This window comes from Canis lupus, chromosome 35 (genome assembly GCF_003254725.2).
Source record: "Canis lupus dingo isolate Sandy chromosome 35, ASM325472v2, whole genome shotgun sequence".
NCBI classification, from domain to species: domain Eukaryota; kingdom Metazoa; phylum Chordata; class Mammalia; order Carnivora; family Canidae; genus Canis; species Canis lupus.
The window spans coordinates 3,653,035-3,677,049 of NC_064277.1; the positions used below are offsets into that span (position 1 = coordinate 3,653,035).

At 53.9% G+C, this 24,015-nt stretch overlaps 1 protein-coding gene across 5 annotated transcripts in view; it reads right to left on the reverse strand.

Moving 5' to 3' along the window:
* The window catches only part of SLC22A23 (solute carrier family 22 member 23), a 163,454-nt gene that overhangs the window by 21,645 nt on the left and 117,794 nt on the right, over positions 1-24,015 (reverse strand). For 4 of the 5 annotated variants that reach the window (XM_025445525.3, XM_025445527.3, XM_049106047.1 and 1 more), the window contains exons 4-5: positions 23,071-23,239; positions 3,331-3,458 (exon numbers count right to left, since the gene is read on the reverse strand). In XM_025445525.3, coding sequence (XP_025301310.1) covers positions 3,331-3,458; positions 23,071-23,239 — 297 coding nt within the window. Of the gene's footprint in view, positions 1-3,330; positions 3,459-23,070; positions 23,240-24,015 lie in introns of those variants that run through there. The other variant, XM_035710506.2, reaches the window with a different exon arrangement.

Consider the following 24,015-nt stretch of genomic DNA (forward strand, 5'->3'; position numbering starts at 1 on the left):
GGCTCTGGCAAGAAGCAAACGCAGGTGAAGTGTGTCACCCCCGCCTGCAGCCACTGCCCGGTGACTGCCCAGCGCACCACGGCTCAGGCAGGGCGTGCGCGGGGCCCCGACACAGGGTCCTCTCGGGTGGGCCGCAAGGGCACGGCCACTGTGGGGCCCGCAGGCCTGTTCTCCTGCACTCAGTGCTGAGAGTCCCGGGCATTAGGATGAGACAAGGAGAGGCGCCTGGACCCGACACCTCCTGTGACCCAGTGGTTATAGGAACGCCGCTCCGAGCGCATCCCAACATCTACCCGCGCTCGGCTAGAGGCTCCGCAGGGGAAACCTGGCACGCTCAGAGATCCACCCGAGACGGCGCCCACAGGGGAAAGGACGGGACGATGTAGGAACATCAGGTTTCCTGGCGCGAACACAAGGGGAGGAGGCAACGGCCGGGGTGTGGGCCCCGCCCGGCCCCCCAGACCCCTCCAGGCCCAAGATTCTCATCCCCAGCCACCCCGCTGGTCCCATGAGACACTGCCCAACCCCCGTCTGGCCTGCGGACACCTCATGCACTCATTCAACAGGTAACAGGGAAAGCCTGCTCTGCGGCAGGTGTCCCCTGGGGCTGGGATGCAGAGGGACGCAGCTCCGCACTCACGGCCTGCCACGCCAGGCCTCGGGGCAGGGCAGGGCGATGGGCCTAATAAGGAGCCACACCAACCAGCCTGCCACAGCGACAGGTGAGCCACTGTCCTAACTGGAGGGTGACCGGGCCCCTGAGGAGCTGGCCAGGTGAGCGTGGAGCACGCAGGTAGGAATTGGGGTGGGGGGATGGCCAGGTGAGTATGGGGCATGCAGGGAAGAACCAGGGTGGGGGATGGCCAGGTGAGTATGGGGCATGCAGGTAAGAATGGGGGGGGGATAGCTGAGGTCACCGAGGTCACGTGGGTCGCCCCCTCCCCACCCCCAGCCTCCTGCGGGGGCGGCAGCAAAACTCATAAGCAAAGAAAGAAAAAAAAGGATTGAACACCGCTTTCTAAAAATGGGAGGAGAATGAATCAGTATAATTAGGATCGAGAAAACAAGCTTTTCCCAGACAGTATTTTACCCAGAAAGAAATGGGATGTGGTGGTTTCGTCAGGGAGACGCCAGAAGCAGATTATACCGCGGGACCCAAGGGCAGCGGGCTGCTAGTGAACTCGGGGAGACGGCTCGGGCATCCTGAACGAGCAGATGTGGCCCTGAGGGCAAGTCAGCGCGGCACTCGTGCGCGGTCACACGGGTCCCCGTCCGCGAGCGGTCACCCCTGGGAGGCAGCAGAGCGAGGCTGGGCGACCTCCGGGGCGACGCTTGGCCTCTGCGCCTGGGCGTCCTCATCTGCCGTCGGGGCCCGTACCTTCCCCACAGGACCGCGCCAGGGACTCTAAGGCCGGGCACGGGGAGCACTTAAGCGGACGTCAGTACTCGCAAACCGTTCGGAAATCTGACGGACAAGCACTCTGCGAACGTCATCCCGTTTATCGTCGTCGTCACGGGCTAGGAAGGGGCCGCGGACGAGCCTCGGCAAAGCACCAGGCCTGCGTCCCGTCCGTGTGAAGCAGACCTGGCTCCTCGTGTCCTTGTCTAGGCCGCTAAAGCAAGGGCCGCAGGCTTCCGGAACCCCGCTGCTTGTGCTGGATCGCCAGGCCGACCCAGGCAGCCCCACAGAGGGACGCAGCCCCCTCCCAGGTCAGGGGACAGGCCAAGGCATGGACGTCATCCCGCTCAAGCAGCAGCATCTGGGGAACTTTTACTGACCGGGAACCCTACGTCTGAATCAGGAGTCTAACCAAAAGCCAGCCTAGGAACCACGGAGATGCTTCCAGAAGCCCTTCCTGGCCAGTGAGACGCCAATTTCTCACGTGTTCCTTCCTCATTGTGAAAAGAGACGTGAAGCCAACGTTCTCCTACCTCGCTTAGGTCTCTGCTCCCCTGCTCCCTTGGAGCCAGGCTCCCCCACACACCTGCGACCCTTCATCACACCCTGTGCCTCTCCGCCCCGTGGAGTTTTCCGACAGCATCCAGCGTCCTGATGCGTCACACCTTGCACTGTCGCTAGGCTGTCCCCTGCTCACCTGTACGCTCCACCCACACGGCAAGGCTTTGCCTGGTTCCCCCTGTTCTAGAACAGTGCCTGGTCCACAGCGGGCACTTAGTACGTACCCGTTGGACAGAATTTCACATCATGGGGAGGGGGATTAGAGCCTGCAGGTTATTCTCCTGGGAAATCTATAACGGCAGTACCACCTGCTTCAGGTCGGCAGGTTGTTGTTGCAGGGGCTGGAGCTTGGCATCGGTTTTGCTGGGACTCTCAGAGGGTCTGTGCATCGTGTACACCAGAGTCTCTTCCAGTGCTTATTAAAAATGCAACTTCTCAGAAGTTCTTCTGCTGGGTCAGAACCTCTGGGTACAAGGCAGGGAACCAGGAACATGGACTTTTAACAATTCCCTGGTGGCACTTATGGATCCCCAGCCTGAAAACTGCGATCTAGTGCGTCGTGATGCTCCTGATACACACAAATTCTATAGATCTGACTCCCGAGGGACGCCCGGGTGGCTCAGCGGTTTAGCGCCGCCTTCAGCCCAGGGCCTGATCCTGGAGACCCGGGATCGAGTCCCACGTCGGGCTCCCTGCATGGAGCCTGCTTCTCCCTCTGCCTGTGTCTCTGCCCCTCTCTCTACATCTCTCATGAATGAATTAAAAAAAAAAAAAGAACTTAAAAAAAAAAAAAGATCTGACCCCCGAACCTAATACGCTACATGTCAACTAACTTGGATATAAAGAAAATGTTAAAAAAAAAATTCTATGGATCTGAACTACTAAATGAAAAGACTTCGCTTCTCTACTTCAGATGCCCAACAAATAGGTCAGAAACAGACAGTGGCATCCACGAAGGTGATACTCGGGGAGAGAGGCAGCGTGGACCAGCGCCACCCCACGCCCGGGCTCTGCAGGTGTATACACCTGGGTGGCAGGCAAGGCTGTGTCCCAGGCCTGTCCCAGGCCCCTCCCAAGTACTCCTGGACGACGGGGCGCGCATTGGGCTCGCGCCTCACTTCTGGTTCAGGACAGGCCCTGTGGGGACGCCGCAGGGCACTGGACTCGCTCAGGAAAGAAGCCAACACCTCGGAGGTGGAGAGGATTTCGATCCACTTGCATTCCTAGTCTAGTTGCAGACCCACCACCGAGGTTGGGAAATGACACGGGGAAGACGGCGGCTTGGTAAGACGGCGGGGAGTCTGGGCCCAGGTCGGGGGGCGCCCCTCCGGGTCGGGGTGGGGCTGCCGGCTGACCTGAGCAGTACTCACCGGGCATCACACCTTTGATGTCACTCTCCGGGTTCATGCAGTTCTTCTGCGTGAAGTGCAGGATCAGCTTCTTCGCAGACTCAAACTGCTGGGTGGCCATCAGCCACCGCAGGGACTCGGGGAATATCCTTCAAAGAGACAAAGGGAACCGGTGAAGGTCTTCAGTTCTGGGGGAGGGGGGCATCCTGCACGCAGCCTCCGCCCTGGGGGGTGGGCGGCACTCACTTCCCACCCACCTGCACCCGTGGCCGTGAATGCTCGGGACTCTCAGGAGCCGAGTCAGAGAAGCGGACACTGTGGGCAGGGAAAGGTATCTACGTTTTTTTTTCTTTCTTTCTTTTTTTTTTCTGTTTGAGCAGGTGTAAGAAATAGGATTTTTAAGGTGTGGCAGACAAGAACAAGAAACCAGTGTAAACTTTTCAAAAATAACTATGGATTTCTAGAGCAGGTTTAAACGGTTCGTGGAAGGGCTGCCTTTGTTGTATTTTGTCACAAAACCCAAATATGAACGGAACGGCTTTACGTCTAAGAAAATGCACCACGTGAGCCCCCGGACAGTTCTTTTCAGGTTTTGAACACTGGGAGGCTGCCACCGGGCGTCCCTAGACGACTGCTTGCATCTCGCTGCGGTGGTGCCGCGCTTCGGGTTTCATCAGCAACAGATTCCTTGTTTGTTTTTAGGCGGAGACCTTGTGAGGAGTCCCCCAAAACCAAAAAAACCCCAAAACCCCACTAGTGTTTTACTATCGATGCATTTTGTAAGTTTACTTTTACGACAGTATTTGCACGTCGATCAAAGAGAACGGGGCGCCTGTTTGGAACGGGGGTCGGCTCACGTTTTCTGTACAATATTAGGCGATATTCTAGGCTTTGTGGGCCGACGCGGTCCCGCGGTTAAGCCCTCGACTCTGCCACGAGGGCACGCGGCCACGACGTCACGCGCAGGAAGAGGTGTGGCCGCGTGCCCTCGGGACTTGACTGCGGAACACGCGGCATCTCTACCCGGGAGAGAGAGAAAAAGCAAAAGCTGGAAATGGGGCCTGGGCTCCGGCTCCCGCCGCGGCTCGTTCTACGGCGCCCGGGGCTGCCGTCGCTACCAAGTCACGGCTGCACCTGCTCCCCGGGCCACGCGAGCTCGGAGGAGCCGCTCCCTGGAGCAAACCAGCGGCCGGGTGGCAAAGCTGCCATTTGTTCGCACCGGATCCCATTGAATCAAGCGTGTTTTCTGTGTTGTACTTTCTCCAATGTGTCTGGTCAAGCCGTAGCGCCCAGGGAAGCACTAAGCGGCTCCTCCGAGTGTAGATCTCGGCTCCTGGTTTGGGTAGAGCCCTTCCTCGGGGGCGGGGGGCTGCGTGGATCGCAGGTGCTTCTGGAAGCAACGCTGGGGAGGCTGGATGGACAGCCTGAGGCCTCCCGGTCTCCAGGTGTCCCGGACGGCGGCCCACCACCTGCCCAGGCGCTTGGCGCCGGGCACAGGGACGAAGTGGGGCCTCCTCGAATCCCGGACCCGGAGCTGCTTGGACTGCAGGGTGCGGCTCGGCAGGGTGGGGGTGCAGGCCCCTGCTGCCGTCCTCGCCGTGCATGTGTGCACCTGCTGCAATCTGCTCAGCCGCTTCGGGAGAATCGTGGTACAAGGCATCTCAGGGGCACCTGGTGGCTCAGCGGTTGAGCATCTGCCTTCGGCCCAGGGCATGATCCCGGGGTCCCGGGATCGAGTCCCACACCGGGCTCCCCGCAGGGAGCCTGCTTCTCCTGCTGCCTGAGTCTCTGCCTCTCTCTCTGTCTCACAAATCAATAAATAAATCTTTAAAAACCACCACCGCCACCACAACAAAATATAAGGCATCTCAGAAAACCAGCTCACAGATTGCTCTGACATCACAAGTTGCTTTGCGGGTGGTCTCTGAAGTGTGGAATATGGTCTACAACAAAATGAGAAAGTTTCGAGTCCTTTTAAAATAATTCAAAGTAATTTACATCAAATGTTGATGAAACAAACTCTGCAGCAGGGAACGGAATTTGAAAATCAAGAGCACAGAGGAACACGATGCCGAAGAACAAGGCCCAGAGGGAAGGAGGAGGCAGGGGGAGGAGCACAGCTCAGCCCTCCTCGGGGAGGGGAGGCCGGGATCCCCAGGCCCAGAGGCTGCAAGTAAACAAGCAAGGGATGCACCCACCCAGTGGCGCTGGGGCCCTCTTCCCGTTTGCCCTAAGGCTTTGCCGACAGGTGGGGAGAACCCTCGTGAGATGTTCACTGTCAGCAATTCTGATCCCTGAATGGGAGGTGAGTGACAGCCGCAGGACACTACAAAGCGATGTCTATTTGATGTCACTTGTCTTCCACGGAAAGCCCTGGATTATGCATAAAGAGCCAACATTTCCATCAGTCGAGGCATTAAACCCCAGTGAGGGCAGATGCCCACCTCTTACCAGGACCCACAGAGCCCTGGCCCTTCAGGGGAAGAGGCTCCTCTTCCCAGTTTGCAAAGCTGCAGAGGCCAGGGTCCTGGGGGGGGGGGAGGGTGCGGGGCGGGGGGAGGCCTCATGTGCGCTCTGGTGGCGCATGGACTCAGGGGTCTCAGGGATGCTGCGCTACTCCTGACTGCCCGGTCACCCTCTATCACTCATTTTTATCACCCCTAAATCATGCCTAAAGGCAACCGACTTTGAATAGCTAAAATTGATAAGAAAAAAATAAATGCCCTTACGGGAAATGACAGTGAGCAAGTTTCTTCCTAGAAAATCTTTGAGAATCGCGAAGCTTGTAGAAGAGGTTTCAAGGATAGCACCATTTGCAAATGCATGGCATAGTCTTCCGATTTAGGAAGTGGATGTGGGGGCAGCTGCGTGGCTCAGCGGTTGAGCATCTGCCTTCAGCCCAGGGTGTGACCCTGGGGACCCGGGATTGAGTCCCGCATCGGGCTCCCTGTGTGGAGCCTGCGTCTCCTTCTGCCTCTCTGTGTGTGTGTCTCTCATGAATAAATAATTTTATTTATTTATTTTTAAATAAATAATTTAAAAAAGTGGTGTGGGCCTCTCTTGGAGCTCAAACATTCAGTCACCAAGTTATTTTTTTCTGATATGTGTTGATACATCCCAAACGGATACATCTCTGGCCTCAACCTAAGGGTCCTATAGAAGGAAGACTCTATAAATAAATAGGTAGATAGACAAAGTACGTAAACACACATAGACACACACACACACGATTTACAAGTGGTGCGGACAGAAGTCTGTGTATGGGGCACAGCTGGGGCCGAGGATGAGGGTGGGCAGTTACAGAAGCGGGGTGTGGGGAAGGCTTTGCAGGGTGCACTGCGTTGGGCTCCCAGGGAGACGAGCAGGTGCAGCATGCTGTGGCCGTGTGTGGGGGCAGGATCCCGAGAAGAGGTGCAGGGCCAAGGGGGGCTGCAAGCTCGTAAAACAGGAACACTGGGTGTCAGATGAGAAGGATGAGGAGGCGGAGAGGGGCAGGACCCAGGCAGCGGAGGCCTGAGCGCCACGGTGTCCCATGGGCGGCAGCCATCTGGCCAGAAGGAAAGGAAATGAAGAAACGGTGCCTCTCAGAAGATGGGGACATGAGAGCAGGGCTGAGTCCCCTTAGCCACCCAACCCCGCTTCTGTGGCCAACGGCAGTGCCAACCGTCTGCCCTAGGACTGGACTTACAACCAGCGGGCACTCTTCCGCACGGTTCCCACATACTGAACGCTTTCAAGCTTGTGATGGGGCAGCAACAGCAACGTTACCCTCCTTTCACCGATGAGAACAGTCAGGCACAGAAGGTTCGAGTTCACCGCCTAGACTCCAGAGCTGGTGAGGGGCACAGCTTGATCTGCGCCCAGGCGGTGATTCAGGAGCCGACCTCCTTCACTTGGGTGGAAGTGGCAAAGGAGCCCCCGCATGCCCAGATGGCGCGCAGGTGACGGGGCTCGGGAGGCGCTGCTCCAGCGCGGCTTCCCCAGGTGTTCCAGGGCGCCAAGAGCCCAGAGGGTGCAGGCACGGAGAGGTGGGGTTCTAGGATGCCCACCACATCCTTAAATTTACTGCAAAGTCGTAAGAACTCGCTGGACTATGAGAACGCCCAGAGGCGGCTTTCTAGTTTGGATACTGTGCAGTGGGGCCCCGTTACGGGAGCTTAATGAAATCTCTTCCGGCAAGTGCCGAATGGAATACTAACGCCATGCAAATTAAAAAGCCAGCCGACAGCCCAGGAAGCAGGAGAAACGTAGCTGAACCTCCGAGAAATCGATCATTTTCAGCGAAAATAAAAGAGCGTGGTGGGCAGCGGGAGGCCGTGTCCGCCTGGCGCAGCCTCCCGTGCGGATGGTAGCAAAGTGACCTTGAGGGGGACTTCTGGTGATCTTGACAGGGACCCGGGCGTAGGAGCCACAGTGGCTTCTCTGGCAGGTCGCTCTGCAGTGGGCTGCTGAAAGCGGCCGTGGCTCCGGGAGAAGGGAGTGTCCAAGGAGCCAATGGCTCGCCTCAACCCACAGGAGCAAGTCTCAAAAGCTGGAACTATTTAATTCTTTCAAGCTCATTATGTGGCAGTATTATTATTATCCTACTTTTTCAGATGGGGAAACTGAGGCAAAGAAAGTACAAGTACCTGGCCCAGATGACACAGCTAGTAAGTGGCAGAGCTGGATTTGAACCCGTGACTATGGAGATTTTCAGGCCAGGTGGTTCCATGAGCCCCAGGGCTTCTGCCAGAAGGATGCGGGCACAACTGTGCTCCATCTGCTCTGGTCCCACCCCCCACACAGAGAGCAAGCACGGAGCACAGCAAGGGTGGATGAGGAGCACTGCCAGGCAGGTGCCCCGTCTCTCCTCCGCCCGTGATCGTGGGTTGGATGTGCCTATTGCTCCAACGCAAATGGGTTGTTCCGAGGCCTTCTCCAAGCTACGCTGGGGATGGTCAGAAGGTTCATGATCCCGTCGTCATAATTCCAGAATCCAAAAGGTTCTGAAATCCCAAAACCTTACTGTTTAACTTGCTTGGCAATGAGACGGGAAGTGGCCTGACCTCACCGGAGGCAGAGCCAGACCTACTGTTCGTGAGCACCTGCGTCTTCAGGCTCCGCTCCTCCTCAGTGCAGACAATTCCCTGCAGGAGTACTGACTCTGATGTGGAGTAGCTGAGGGCGTGATGCGGGCTGGACACCTCAGAATTTGGGGCAGGAGAGGGTGGAGCTGCACGCGGATGGCGCAGGGGGCATCTGTGAGGTGGGCGGCGTCCTGTCTGGCTCCCCGATGGCCTCCCGGCAGCCCTCAGAGGCGAGCCACCACCTGCACTGAGCTACGTCCGGGGACACTGGGCTGAAGCAGCCATGAAATTAATTTTTCATTAGCAAATCACAGATAAATCCAGGCTCTACTTAAAAATTAAAATAAGGGCGCCTGGGTAGCTCAGGACTTTAAGCATCCGACTCTTGGTTTCAGCTCAGGTCGTGATCCCGCAGTCGTGGGACGGAGCCCCATGTCAGGCTCTGTGCTCAGTGTGGAGTCTGCTTCAGATTCTTTCTCTCTCTTCCTCTGCCCCTCCCTGCTCTCTCTCTCTCTCAAGTAAATAAATAAAATCTTAAAAAAAAATCAAAATAGGGCAGCCCGGGTGGCTCAGCAGTTTAGCACTGCCTTCAGCCCAGGCCTTGATCCTGGAGACCCAGGATCGAGTCCCACATCAGGCTCCCTCCATGGAGGCTGCTTCCCCCTCTGCCTGTGTCTCTGTCTCTCTCTCTGTGTCTCTCATGAATAAATAAATAAAATCTTTTTAAAAAAAATCAAAAATATTCCAGCCCTCTCAGACCCCTTGCCCCAATCCTGGTGTCCTTACGTGGCCCCTGTCCTCCTTCTAGGGGCTAACACCTGCCTGGTGGCGGCGATCCTTCCAATCCCGCTCTGGGCATTGTACTCTTACAATATCTTGGTGCTTCTTTTGCTGCATGGCACTGCCCCCACTTTCAGCGCAAAATGCCAGTTTCGCCCTCAAAAATTCCCTTCCTTCCAGACTGGCGCATGTCTGCCCACTGGTGGACCAGAGACCATGACTCATAAATGTGTGCACAGGGGCTTCTCTCTTGAGGTCCTGGATAAAACCCACACTAACTTCCTACTTGTGAGCTGGGAACACCTGACACAAGGCTCACCCAACTTCAGAACCACCTGAGCAGCATCATTTCCCAGCATGCACTTGGAGCATCATAAAACCACCAATCTATAGAGGTCACTTACCCCGTGGCTTCAATTACTCTACAAAAAGCCAAGAACCCGCAATCAAGTGAAAAGGGCCTCTGACTCATCAATCCCATGGAGCTTTCAAAGGCCATCCTCCAGAAGGCAGAGCGAGGTTCCCGCTCGGACAGCCGTGTTCTAGGTTTGAAGGCCCCAGGACAAACAGGAGCGGGGGAGAGGCTGTTTGGAGCGGAGGGGGCACACCGGCTCGGGCGGACAGCAGGCCAGCCGCCAACGTGGGGAAGCACTGATGTTCCAACCTCCATCAGTGGCACAGGGCTTCACACATCACGAAGGCTCACACTACTAGAACACACGCGCCTCGCACCATAGTGCAAGCCCTCTAATCGCCCACGAGAAAAGGCAAAGTTACAAAAATGAACTTCAGAGTCAAGAGTGGTGTCTGACTTGCACTTAGGCCAGCATCACAGGGGAAAGCACACGGGCTGCCCCCCCTCCCCATGCCTCTCATGGTGGGGGTACCAGCGGCAGAGTCACACCTGGACCTTGGTCTTCCTCTAGACCTCTAGACCATAGAATTTTCTCCATGCCGCACTCTGTTTATAGCATTGCTTAAAAAGCAGGACAGTCTATTTCAGAAAGACGCCCACCAAATAGCTACAATAAAATGTTGACTCTTAAAGGGTGATGTGGAAAACTTATTTACATGGAACCATTTTCCCAATGGTATCACGTAAATGATGTTACCACGTCAGGGCTGATAAGTCTTCCGCGTTCTCCTAATTGCTACCACTTGATGGTTGTCCTTCAAAGCTGTGTGTCTGGGTGCCATTCAGACAAGGTGAACACTGTCTGCTCCTCCTCTCCAGTGCTCCCTGATTCACCACCTGCTTTTCAGATCACAACACTCTATGATTTGATAGTAATGTGTTGCTTCTAATACTCTTCCCCGTCTTTGCCTTCATTCCTGCTTTTTCTGTTACTTGGCGAAGTCTTAAGCCCATGTCATTTCCATCCATGGATCCGTTTCACACCTTGGGGTCTAAAACCTAGGTAGTCACTTAGTAGAATGAGGAATTAAAACTCAATACTAAAAAACAAACAAAAAACAAACAAAAAACCCTCAATACTGTGACCCTTTCATGATACTATGAAGTCAGTATTTTTTCCTTGACATTTAAAGATAAAAATCAAGTACTCCTTCTACTCAACTGGAGAACTAGACACAGACAATACTATCTGGGCCGTCTTCTTGCTAATTCATTTAACACCTGCTCTGATAAGACGCCAACTTGGCAATTCTCTACATTAAAAGCATGTCTGTACTCTTTAAATTACTGTCGTAGAATATTTATTCATAAAGAAAAAAACAGAAAGGAAGTTAAGATTAACAGATAATACTCTATTCATTTCATCCTCATTTGTTTTTCTGAAGTATTAATTTTAGGGTGATCTGTGTGTGGACAGATATGCCTTCACGCTGTCAATGCACCATTACATCGTTCATGGAATAAATGTATATGGGGCATGGATCAACCTGCCAGCAGAGAAAAACATGTCAATTAATTGATGCTTTTTACAGGGTAAGAGCCTTCCTTAAGGAGGTCATCCAATGTAGAGGGAAGGACACGGGGGTGGGGGGTGGGGTGTTGGTAGAGCAGACTCATGAAAGTCTTTGTAGAAGTGAAGCTTCCCTGAATATGCATATGGGAAAAAAAAAATCTCTGGCTACTCTAAGGGTCTTTCTGGTTCTAGCTGTTGATACTTCAGGGTATTACCAAGTATTACAATGTTATGAAATGCTGAAAAGGGTCTCAGAGTTAAAAAAAAAAAAAGAAATGAACGCCTAGAATTGAATGAAATACAAGTTGGGAGGATGTCTGAAGTTTTTGGCCCAAAGCTCTTACAAAAATATAGGCTTGGTTCCCGTAGATAAGCTTTCACTTGGATTCTTGTTAAACTTTAGTTCTGTCTGGCATGTCTATAAAAAAAAGGTACGGCGGTTTAGTTCAGGGGAGAGCAAGTGAATACAAATTAGGTCTTTTTTTTTTTTTTAGCAAAAATTCAAATTCATGGTTTGGGCTAAACTTAGTAATTTAGGGGGAAAGGATGAGTATCATAGGATCAAATAAAAATTGGCTTTTGGGATAGTTAGGCCCCAAAGTTTTCCTGAGGCAAATGAACTCTTTGCAAATTTCTTTATAGAATATAAAGTACTTTCCTAATTAAATGGCCATCCATTTATTTGTCACATAAACTCAAAACTTTGTGTCTCTGATGTTTCCCAAAATGGTATACACCTAACTGCCACAATTCTTCCATCATAGAAAAATTATACAGGGAATGCACCCGGGGCTCCGGCTTTATACACCAGTTTTGTGACCTTGAGCCAATCACTTAACCCATTGGGACTCAGTTTCCCCACATCTGTAGGACAGGGTATGGGGTGTGGAAGGCACCTCACCCGGCACCAACATTCTCCACGTAGACTTCTATCGAGAAGCTAATGGTAACTGCTGCCTTCTTCTGAAAGGTTAAAAAAGGGGATCCCTGGGTGGCCCAGCGGTTTTGCGCCTGCCTTTGGCCCGGGGCGTGATCCTGGAGTCCTGGGATCGAGGCTCACATCAGGCTCCCAGCATGGAGCCTGCTTCTCCCTCTGCCTGGGTCTCTGCCTCTCTCTGTGTGTCTCTCATGATTAAATAAATAAATAAATCGTTAAAAAAAAAAAAAAAGAAAGGTAAAAAAGATGCTGATCACAGCAGCGCACTGTAGGAATATTCTAACGCTGCTTTAGGTCTTTGCCGGCAGAGAGAAGTCAGTACTGAAAATGTCTCTAGAAGCTAGCCTTTTAGATAAGCAACCCAGAACATTTAACAATTGATAAATAAAATCTTAAGATAAATTTAAAATCTTCCTCAGTTCCCATGCTAAACATGAAGGTTTCGAATTTGCCCCAAAATGTCCTGTAGCCTTGAGTGTCCCTGGGTTCGTTTTCTCCCCCTTCTGTTTACATCCTCTTTCTCCTGCTCCTCTTACTAGTTAATCCCCGTAAGCAATTATCAGGCTGCAGAAAGTATAAGGCACCCAGGGCATTCAAACAATAATGCTGTGGGGGGAATTACTTTGGCAGGCATTTTTGCAGCTGATAAATAAGAAAATGTAATGTCGAAAAAGAACTGGAGGGGAGAAGTGGGCAGAAGGAAATGCAGGCTTTGCGCCCCTTCTGCCTCTAGCTGGAATGGTATCGGCTCCTCTGACTTAGCAGGTTGTCCGGGGAGCCAGCTTCTCCGGACCCGTTGGCTCCCGTCTTGATGATAAAGGAGCCCATGGAGGCCACAAATTCACTGACTTGTCCCCGAGGGGCCTCTGCTGCTTCCACCCTGACCTCGGACCTGGCTCTGGGAAGCAGCTTCTTGCCATTGGCACGCCCACCCCTCCCAACCTCAACAGGAACTTGACGGAGCGAGGTCAGCCCCGTCTCATCCAGGACCCCCGCTTCTCGTAGCACCAGACGAGCACGTGCCAGGGTCCCCAGCTGACGGGGCTGGGCGCCCTTGGCCTCCCCGTTTCCATCCGCGTGGACTTTCACCAGCGGCCAGCGGGGCATCCACTCAGCAGCTATCGTTAGACACCTGTCACCAGAGGGCCATATACCTGCTTTCCGGCAGCCCATCCCCACCACTCCCACCGGACACAGGTGCACACTTGCACACGTGTGCGCACACTGGCCCCTGAGCTCGGCCTGGTTTCAAGACTCTGTGATCCTGCACATGGCCTGAAGCATCCCCAGTTTCCAAAAGGGAGTAGTGAGTGGAATGTTGGGGCGCAGCCTAGGCGTGGGGACAGTGAGGACGGGAGGACGGTGATGCTGGCCGTTAGAGCAGAGGCTACAAGGTATATAAGGGCCACATGCTCCTACCTTCGCGGTCTTTCTCCACTTCGATTTGGAAGCAGTCTTGTGGGCCGCAGGGGTTCCTGTCATCTTACATAATCTCTGCCGACGCAAAAGTCAAAAATGGGGCAGCCTCCTGCCCGAGGGTTCCCTCAAATTCCATGCCACTAGCAAATCCCCAACCACCAAGTCAGAGAACATTTTGATCTCACTTTTAATTGCTCATTCAATTGTTCCGACTGAAATGTGGGCTCCCGTTTTTATTTTATACATTTGCCTTGGTCAGTATTAACCTCCCCCACACCACCGCCATGTAGATAATTGGCAGACAAATAGGATTTAAGTTTTTTTTTTTTTTTTTGCTTTAAATTTCCTAGAAGTCTTTCCAAATTACCTGTCGGATAACCTGTAAAAATAATTATTGCAGATTTTCTGGCTCCCGGAGACTATATGCTTTTTATGATTCACCTCTTCTACTTTCCTTTGAGGAAAACATTTTCTCGTGTGACTTTACTGTTGGTCTAAGTGAATTGAGTCTCCCTCCTGCTGTGCTGGGAGCTCCTGCAGCCCTTCTTGGACCAGTAATAGACTTTGCAGCATGTGGTACTTTGACCCGCTTCTGAAATAAAACCGTTTTTGATGGAAGAAGGTATTATGTCCCTCAGTGGTGTGTGGGCAAGAAAAAAAAAAACTGATAATACACACACACACACACACACACATATATATAACGTTTTAAAGGGTCTTTTAAAACCATTACAATGACAAAAGCAAAATTAATTCATCCATTTAACAATTTTTTTTTAATTGAGTCCCCATTAGGGAAGGTACTGAAAACTCAGTGATTTTAAGAATTTTTTTTTTTTTTTTTTTTTTAAGAAATGTTTTTGTAAATGTTAAGCGAATGCTGAATCAAAAGAGGAACTAGGGGCAGCCTGGGTGGCTCAGCAGTTTAGCACCGCCTTCAGCCCAGGGTGTGATCCTGGAGTCCCGGGATCAAGTCCCACGTCCAGCTCCCTGCATGGAGCCTGCTTCTCTCTCTCTCTCTCTCTCTCTCTGTGTGTGTGTCTCATGAATAAAATAAAATAATAAAATAAAATAAAATAAAGGGAATTGGAAGAGAGAGCACTGGTGAGAAGCATCGCTCTGTGCCGGCACGGGGCTGCTCTTGGCGGGCCAGAGCCCTCCGCACCTGCCTGGGGAGCTGGCTCCTGCCCCCGGCGCCCAGCAGCACCACTCCCCGTGGGGCAGAGCCCAGAGGCGGGCAGTCCTCATTCCCTGCTGGCTTTCACTCCTCGGCTCCAGGTACCAGGTCTAGGACAGCAAAGCAAGCTGTCAAATACCCCCATGCCTCAGTTTCCCCCTCTGTACTAGAGGCCTTCCTAGTACCTACTTCAGAGAGTCACTGGGAGGATCCAAATTATTGAAAGTGCTTGGCGGTGCCTGGCTCAGGGCAAACCCTCCAGAAATATGAAAATTTAGTATTATTCTGGCTAAAATATTTCTGCTGATACTTAAAAAGAGCCAGTGTTACGTTGGACCATTTACATGTTGGAACTGTTGGTAATATTTTTACGCTAGATATTTATCGAATCTGAGGCCATTTAAGTGTTTTACAATGGCTTTTTTTCCTTGAATTTTTTAAAAATTAAAATCCCTTTCAGCACATACCTTTTCCCTAAGGGTTTTAATGGTTTCACTCCTCCACCCTGTGAGCTTCTTACGACAGCGAGCTCTAATTTCCCCCGTTTCAAGGGTTTGCTTTCATTTGGGGAACTGATACTATTACTTATTCTCGGTGCTATGCAGTGCAGCTTGATCTTCCTCTAATTTCCTCATTATTTCCCATATGGTTTATTATCTCCTTCTTACTGCCTCCCCAGATGCTTCTGACGATCTCGCTGCCCGCCAGCAGCACTTTTTCTCCCATCAGGATGAAACTGCAACTGAAGGGGATCCCTGGGTGGCGCAGCGGTTTAGCGCCTGCCTTTGGCCCAGGGCGCGATCCTGGAGACCCGGGATCAAATCCCATGTCAGGCTCCCGGTGCATGGAGCCTGCTTCTCCCTCTGCCTCACTCTCTCTCTCTCACTGTGTGCCTATCATAAATAAATTAAAAAAAAAAAAAAAAAAAAAAGAAACTGCAACTGAACAAAGTGCGGTTCATGATTCACCATCTTCCCAGATCTCCACCAGGCCTGTGGTCTCTCGAAGCAGCGCATGCAGACCACACGTTAGGGGAGTCTGCGATGAGAGGCCTCCCTGGCTGGGTCCTTGGCTAAAGGCGTTGGAGGAAAACTGTGGCCAGCGTTCTCCGTGGGGGTGGGAGGCGGTGCTCAGAGGACAGGGGAGCCAGGGGGAGAAACCTGGCCCTCGTGACCCTTCATCACAGGCTGCGATCTAAGACTCCGAACCACGGGCGTGTGGAGGTTCAAGTCCTCATAGTGCGGATAAAATTATTAGACCCAGGATCTGGAATTTTTTTTTTTTTTTTTTTTTTTTGCCTTCTTTCATCAGTGTGGAGAATACCTATGGCCTCTGCTGCTCTGCGAGGATAAGTCACACTCGCTCTCTGCACGGATCTGGGTTGCACAGCGGGGCCTTGCGGGACAGCTCATCCCTCCTCAAGCTTGGCATCTGGCTCCTTTCCCTACAGAACCGAGAAACCGGGGCGCCTGGGGGGCTTGGGGATGAGCATCTGCCTTTGGCTCAAGGCGTGACCCCGGGGTCCCGGGATCGAGTCCCGCAGGGAGCCTGCTTCTCCCTCTGCCTGTGTCTCTGCCTCTCTCTGTGTCTCTCATGAATAAATAAATAAAATCTTTTTTTTTTAAATAAATAAAATCTTAAAAAAAAAAAAAAAGAACCGAGAACTGTCTTCTGGTGAGAAGCGTGGCTCCTCCCAGCTGACTCGAATCTTCCCTTGGGCCTTGACACCATCTTTTACTTGGGGCGGGGGTTTCGGTCCCTCAGTCCACGCCAGGACGTCTGGCTTTTTCCTCTGTACCCATCCTCCTTCTCGAACTTGAGCGCTCAGCACCCCCAGGAGGGCCTCTGAAGCCACAGAGCTGCTCCCAGGGCAGGGGCTTGGGGTGGACCCTGGGAATGTGTGTTTCTGACCAGTTCCCAGGTGGGAATGGGGCTGCGGGTCCAGGGACCCCACAAGGAGAACTACTGATGTCCGAAAAGCAGCTTCTGGTGACTTCCTCATGCTGGAGTGTCCTGGAGAAGCTTCCGGAAGCCCTGGTTTCCCAGCTAAAAACAGCACTAGTCCCACCAGCCTGATCCAGGGGTTAGTGGCCGGTAGAGTGTCACACACAGAGGCTAGCAGCTGATCTCGGGGAAAGCGGGTCTCTCAAATTTTAAGGCACGTTTAAACCAGCATATGCTACAGGGCCTTTGCCCCGAAGGAGGCACAAGATGTGAGGCGCGTGATGCTTCCCTTCCTCGCCGAGCTGTGCCACGATGACACCCCGACACCGGCACATGCTGCTGATGGAGGCCGGGTGTTCTCATGTCGCAGTGCCAGCGTTCGTTGAGGACCTTACGGGATCGACGCCGTAGTGGTCCCCCAGCCCACGCCAGGCCCGGAGCTGACGCGCGCATGCACTTGGGATTTAGGAACGATCACCTGTACCCAGCGTCATTAATTCACATGTTAAGGCACGGTGATGTCACGCCCCAACGTTTTGGAAGAGTGGCACTGCCACCTTCATGTCTTGCGAGTCCTGCTCTGCGTCGCTCCCTGAAAACGCTTTAAGGAGATGCCCCGTGGGTGCCTCCCCCACAGCCTCTCGCCCGGGGCCATCCTTCAGCAGGGAGATCCGCCCGGAGAGCTGACCCGGCGCCGCCCGGTCTGGGGGTCAGCCTCCCGATGCTCCAGCCGGCAGTTCTCTAAGATGCTGTCCCTCGGCGCAGACCTGGATCCCCAAACACACCGGCCCGGGCTGCGCCTTGCACGAGGGCTCCTGGCCGAGAAGGGCACAGTGTCACCGAGCCGCGCCCTGGAGCGGCTGCAGCGGGAAGGGACACCGGCTCCGCACTCGGCGCAACTGGAGAGCAGCAGCCCTCCAACCACTGCTTCTTCCTTCTTCCATCTGGGCTCATCCGCACGTAGCAGGTAGCAGCACGTCTGAGCAGAGGTTCCCTTCCAGTCTCCCTTCACCTGTATTCGGGGTTCTGAATCTGCACGCCCCCCACCCAACCCCACTTGTTTTCTGCGGCCCTGGAAGAAATGCACATTTATTCTGGAAAAAAAGTCAGTGGGAGTTCCTTCTAGATCATTCCGGATGCTCCGCTGCCTTTTCTTAAGTGATAATGCAGACCCGGGCAAGATGACTAAGCGAGTACTTCTGTTAGGTTCTGGTGTCCCAAAAAGAGTGCGGCCCGCGGCCGCGGGCACCAGTGGGGATCACCCACGGCCTCGCCAGGATTTCCGTGCGGGGGGTGGCGGGGTGGGTGGGAATCTCTCCTGTTCCTGCCTCGTGACGCTGTGCCTGAATTGGACTCCGCGAAGCATCCAGCTCCCAAGCAAGCACAGCCTTCGGTTCTGCTGGGCCGCTCAGCCTCTGCGGCTCGTCCCTCCCCCCGGCCCCGCTGGACAACAGCAGCTGCTCCTGCCGGGCCCCGGGAGGGAGAAGCGTCCCCCTCGTCGTCGTTCACAAGCCACGTCCTCCCCGGGATGCACCTGTACTCACCACACCCCCCGTCAAACCCCGTCCAGTCCGTGGGCCCCTCACGCCCCTTCCCTGACTGGCCTCTTCATTCCAGAGCATTCTGCAACCCTGGGAGCTGCTGCGGGGCTGCGTATTACTCATGCCTTATTTCCTGTACTTCCCGATGTTTCTGGAAGACTGCCCCCACCTCCGGTTAGCCAATTCTTGGGGACAGGCAACACTTCACCTTTCTTTTCTTTTCTCTTTTATGATTTCACCTTTCGAGTACAAACCGACCAATCAGTGCCCGCACCCCAACTGCCCACCTCCTCCGCGGGCTCTCACGTTCCAGCCACTGGGCACCTGCTCTCAGCGCCCCAGGACCAGGTGCCAGACAGCAGGGACGGCCCCTGGGCCCCAGAATCTGCAGAAATTACTCACCCTCGCCAACCCAGAGCCGGCTTACCCGGCCTCACCCCGTTTATTTCCAGCCAGAACTGCAGTGAGGGCTCTTGCCCCGTTCCCCTCCCTCCTCCTCCTCCTGCCTGCGGACCAGCTGATGCTTCCCTGCGGGGAGGCCCTGGGATGTGATGCGCCCCCTTCTCTTGGGGACTGAGAGCAGCACCCTGTCTTCTCCACAGCCGGTGGCCAGCATCTCCTGACCCTCTGGCCTCACCCGTCTACGCTTCCAAATGGGCTGGGTTGCCCTCAGGGCTCCTGGCTCCCCTCGGCAGGGGCGTCTCTGTTGCCTGCGTAATCGGACCCTCCCTCTCCCCGCCAGTCACCCCCTTTCTGCTACTCTTCGGGCTTCCCCCAGGTCAGGACTCGATGCTCCGGGCCCCCGATGGCCCTGTCCCGCCGCCCCAGGAGACTCCGGGTCCTGGCTCCTCGCGCACCTGGGCCCAGCCTTTGCAGGTGAGCATCCACCCTGCCTCTGGGCCCACCCCGGGCCACCCTGGGGCCACCCGGGCACCCAGCCACCTAGTCAGAGCGCCCCAGGGCACATTCCTCCCCTGCTCCAGCCTCCATGTGTTTTCAGGGCTTTTAGGACCAGCTCATGGCGCTGAGGCCCCCGGGGTCCGACCCACCTGGGCGTCTGAGTGTGTCCTTGGCCCTTGGCCCTGCTGATCGTCCTCCTCCTCCAGGAGCAGCCATGGGGAGGCCACCTTCAGTCCCCTTTGCTTACTTTTTCACCCAGAACTTCGTGTGACTTCTTTTTGGTCATTCCTTGAGGCGTCAGCCTGAACGCCAGTCCCGCAGAGATGCCTTTCCCGAGGGCCCAGTCGCTCTCGGTCCCACCGCTTGAGTCCATGTCTTCCTAGTGCTGGTTATTCGGAAGAATATTATTTGCTCCCTTAGGAGATCACGGTCTCTGGGCCCCCCGGCCCCACATGCCCATTTTGGCCCACGTAGGTCCCAAATGCGGAGAGATTTTCGCCCACGCGCCTGTGCGGTGTCCGGGATACTTGGTGTCAAGGACGGCACTCGGCACGCGGTTGTGGTAACAACCTTAACAAACTGAACCACCTTCTTTTTCAGGTTGCTCTACTTTCTAGAGTTCCTGAGACGCAAATTTCTCAATTTATAGTCTCAGGCCCTCGCCACCATGGATTCCCACGGACTCTGTGAATTTTGGCTCGGAGTTCATCTTTGGTGAGAACTTGCTTCCCCGCGAGTCTCAAGGGCCTGGCTGCAGCAACCCTCCCCTGAGGTTTCCTTCTTGACCCCGAGGGTCCAACGAGCTCCTCTGGCTCTTATGATAATTTCCCAGCCTCACAATGCGGTGGGAGCGTGGAATACACGGCCACGTGCGGCGCAGACTTCACGGCTCCACTGTCTCCCGGGTGGATCATTTCGCCCACAGTCCGAGGCATCAGCCAGCTTCGGAGGTGGGTCCCTGCGGTGGGCAAAGGTTTTCTAATCCTGTTATTAGAGCAGTTATCAGAGTCCTGGCGTCATGCATGGAGCTCAGTTAGAAGTGCACGAAGGGCCTGGGATCTTAGCTCCAGCCCTCGGTGCAGGTGTTGAGACTCCAGCTCAGTTCAGATGCCCCGCAGGCCGCTCCCGCGTCCACTCCTGGTTGAATGTTCTCCTTGGTCCGGGCCCTCGCGTGCCCCCGTCTGGCACTGGAGCTGAGCATTGTGTACATATCTGGTTGACGTGATATCTCATCCAGCACTGGGTGTGCAGCCCACCATATGGACCAGAGAATCCCTCCCGGTCAGTCTTCACCCCTTGTCTTATTGCCCCCCTGCCAAGACCCTACAGGCCGGGGACTCTGCATTGCACAGTTTGGCCTTTGGTCCTTGTCAACACACCTGCGTCCTCGTCCACTCTCAGAGGTGCTCCAAAGTACAAAGCCCACTGCCGGGCACCCACCATAAGTACTTGCTCATTAAAGGAAAGAGAGTTTCAGTATTTTGTCATCCACAGCTGGCCTAGGGCATCCCCCCCCCCCCCCCATCCTGGCAAACTATGGAGCCTGCAGGAGGGAGGAACTTCCTACCGCAGCAGATGGGAGGAGGGGTGGCGGGCGAGAAAAAGCCCAGGATTCCTAGGCAAAGGTGGAATGCATCTCTCAGCACTGATTTCTTTAGCCGGCCCCCAGCTTCACCCTGGTTCCCATGCATGTTAAGGGGCGACACAATCATAGCCATAAAGCCGCTGACCTTTGCCAGCCCTTATAGGTCAGACACGTGTCAGGCGCCTTAGAGAATAACATAAATAATAAATAATTACCACGATGATCACGGCAGTTGCCATATTTGGGCAGCGCCAGAGCTGTGACCACACGGTGTCAGTGACTTGGAACGGCCGTCCATCTGTTCGTCTGCGTACGAGTCTTACGTATCAAAGTACCCGAGTGCCCTTTTGTACTAGAAAGTTCTGTTTTTACTTTCAGGAATTTCAAGGAATTTTTTTTTTTTTAGCTTTTATGGTATATTTAAATGCACGAATGTCTTACCTGCCATGAAACCCTGATAGACAAAGTCTGATATACTTTTTAAGTTTAAATAAGAAAATGAAATAAGATTAACAAAAACCCCAGTCCTTTAACCATGTGGGCCAGTCCCCCAGAGCCACCCCAAACCCTTCCCTGACGTCTCTCCCTGCCAGGTGTCCTCCTACTTGGGGCAGGTGGGAACAGCGCCCAGCTGAGCCTTATAGGAGTATGAGCCTCTCAGAGGCTGTGCCACTCCCTCCCCAGGCCTCCAGCATCCCCTACCCCGGGGGCCAGCAGACAGCCCTGGGGGCCCTTGGACACTGAAGTGCGTGCGGATGCCAGGCCTCACAGAGGCTCCTCCGGGGCGACAGTGCTTTTCTCCCAGAACAAGGGTCTCCAGTGGTCAGAGACAAGAGTCAGCTGCTCAGGGAAGGCAGGAGACAGCACTACGTATGGTAAGAGTGGCCCGGGTTCAGGGGCCAGCTGACGGCCTCAGTTTTGTCATCCGTATAGTGGGGTGACGAAATACAAAGATTTGAATAATCTCCTATTTGTACAGTGCTTGCAATTTGTGTTTGACATAAACACAGAATAAGGATTTGTTGAATAAATAAATGCCCTTGAATTCTGAAACAAGCAGGGCCCAGCTCGAGGTGCAGCGAGCGAAGGAAAAGGAGGGACTTGCCTGGAAGACAGAAGGAAGAGCTGCCCATCCCACCCCGCTTTGGGAAATGGTTTCATTCTTTGCCTCTTAAGACCTTGCAGGAGGGAGCAGGATGTCTTGACATATGCATGGCTCCCGCAGGAGGGGGGTGATGAGCAGCGCTGGAGCAAGACACACCTGCACCCTCGTGCACCGCTGCCTCTCTGCTGGAGGACCTCCTGCCAGGGTGGGGTCAGGGCCCAGCATCATGAAGCTAAGAGGCAGGGCCTCGTTCCTCCTCCCTGGCACCTCAGAAGAGGAAGCCCAATGAATAGCCCTCTCTGCTCCAGTGGATGGTTAAAGCTGGTCAGGTCACAATCATAGCCGGACAGACCTGACCTCTCGCCAGAAATTTGGTTTTCATTAGTGACCGAATAAAAGCAACACAGTGTAGTATGTATTATCCACACTACAGTGTCTCACACTCACGTGTGACGTGAGTGCTGGCACAAAGAGGGGCGGGGAGGGGCAGGGAAAGAAAGAACTTATTTATAAAAAAGGTCAAACGCTCGTTTATTTCCCTAAACATCTCTCTATCCAAGAGCAGGGTTTTTCAACCTTGGCTAAACATTAAATCCTCTGGGGAGTTAAAAAAAAAAAAAAGTCTGGTCGCCATCTGGTTGCCCAGGTCACACGGCCCAGCCCAGTGTGTTCAGTTGTTTTTTCCCTATAGTCAACCAGCCGAAAGCCAAAGTTACACATGGTTCTCAAAGTCCTGGCGGACTCGTCAGGAGCGGGGGTGGACAAACTTTTCCTGTAAAGGACCGGAGAGTAAATATTCAGCTTTGTAGGCCAATGGGACTGTTCTACGTGTGCAACTGTAGCGTGAAAACAGCCAGGGCTGACACCTATGCAAACACGTGGGCATGGCTGTGCTGCAATAAAACTTTATTTACCCCAACAGATGGTGACGGGATTCGGTCCGTGGACTATAGTCCCTGCCCATCCCTACCCTAGAGGAGAGAAGGGGGGGGCTTTCCTAAGTCACTCCTTGAACACCTCTGTATTTCCCCCTCCCAACGCAAGAACCCTCCTTTTGCAAATCCATTCATAAAATTCATATCAAAATGAGCCAGCAGGCAGGTGTCCAACCAGATGGGCGGGGGGCAGGTTCCTGGAGTTGGATGCAGGGCACCCAACATGCATGTTTCAACACTTCCCAAGATACGAGGTTTAAAACATGAAATTTTATAGAAGAGGGAAATCCCTTCACACACACACAAAAAGCACAAGCAGAAGCCAGCAAGAAGCTGGGGGACCTGGGAAGTCGGCGATGTCACGCGTCTCCTCCCCGGGGGACGCACCCTGCAGAAAGCGTTGGCAGATGCACAGGCGGTGAAGCCTGTGGGGACGATACTCACGACCAATAGAGCAGCATGAGCAGGAAGGGGCAGATGATGAGGGCCTGCAGGACCTGCCAGTCCCGGCACAGGGCGGCCAGCCCCGGCATGAGGAACTGCCCCGCCATGGCCACGAAGCTCGCCACCATCGTGATCATGAACCGTTTCCCAGGGGGGCACAGCTCTATTCCTGGAACACAGAAGGGACAAGAGAGACGTGAGCGCCCTGCCCCATAGCCCGGAGGGGCCACGGGTACACCAGGGTCAGTGCACTTCTCAAGCAACCCCGAGAACCATAAAATCACATTTATTTGCCGGCCGCCACGAGAGCCCTACATCGCACGTCAATGTTGAAATCCTTGTTTTTACAGCTGGATGGGCCGAGGCCTGAACTGGGAAGGGAGCGATCGTCGGTTGCTCAGGGTCACAGAGCAAGTCAGTGGCAAAAGAACATTGTGATTCAGAGTTGCCGAGCCCAGAAACTAAGAAGCGCTGCTTTGTGCAGGGATACATAGTATTTGCACCACGCAATTGCTCTTCCTCTGCTTTCGGGATGTTCCTGAGCTTGCTGTAGGGCAGGATCTCTCTCATGCCCGTGTGCATTCCTTCCCATGACGATGCTGTATCAGGGGCCCCCGGAACCCCCGGATGGAGCACCAGGAGCGCCCATCTGCTCTCTCTCGCCACCTGCACCATCCCTCCTCCTGGTCCCGATGCCGGTGCTCCTTTGGAACCAAGTTCCAGGCAACCTATTTTACACTGTGAGACTAAGACAGACCAAGGGCATCACAGGTAATCTATCTGGATAAGACAAAAAAAACAAAAAAAACAAAAAAAAAACCCTGCAGAAAACAATCAGTAAAGCAGATGTGGACTGCGTGGTGAACTCCTCCTCCATGCTGGGACTCTGCGGGCCACTGCGAACGGGGGTGTCACGCGGCCCTTTCTCTGTCCCTACTAGATGGA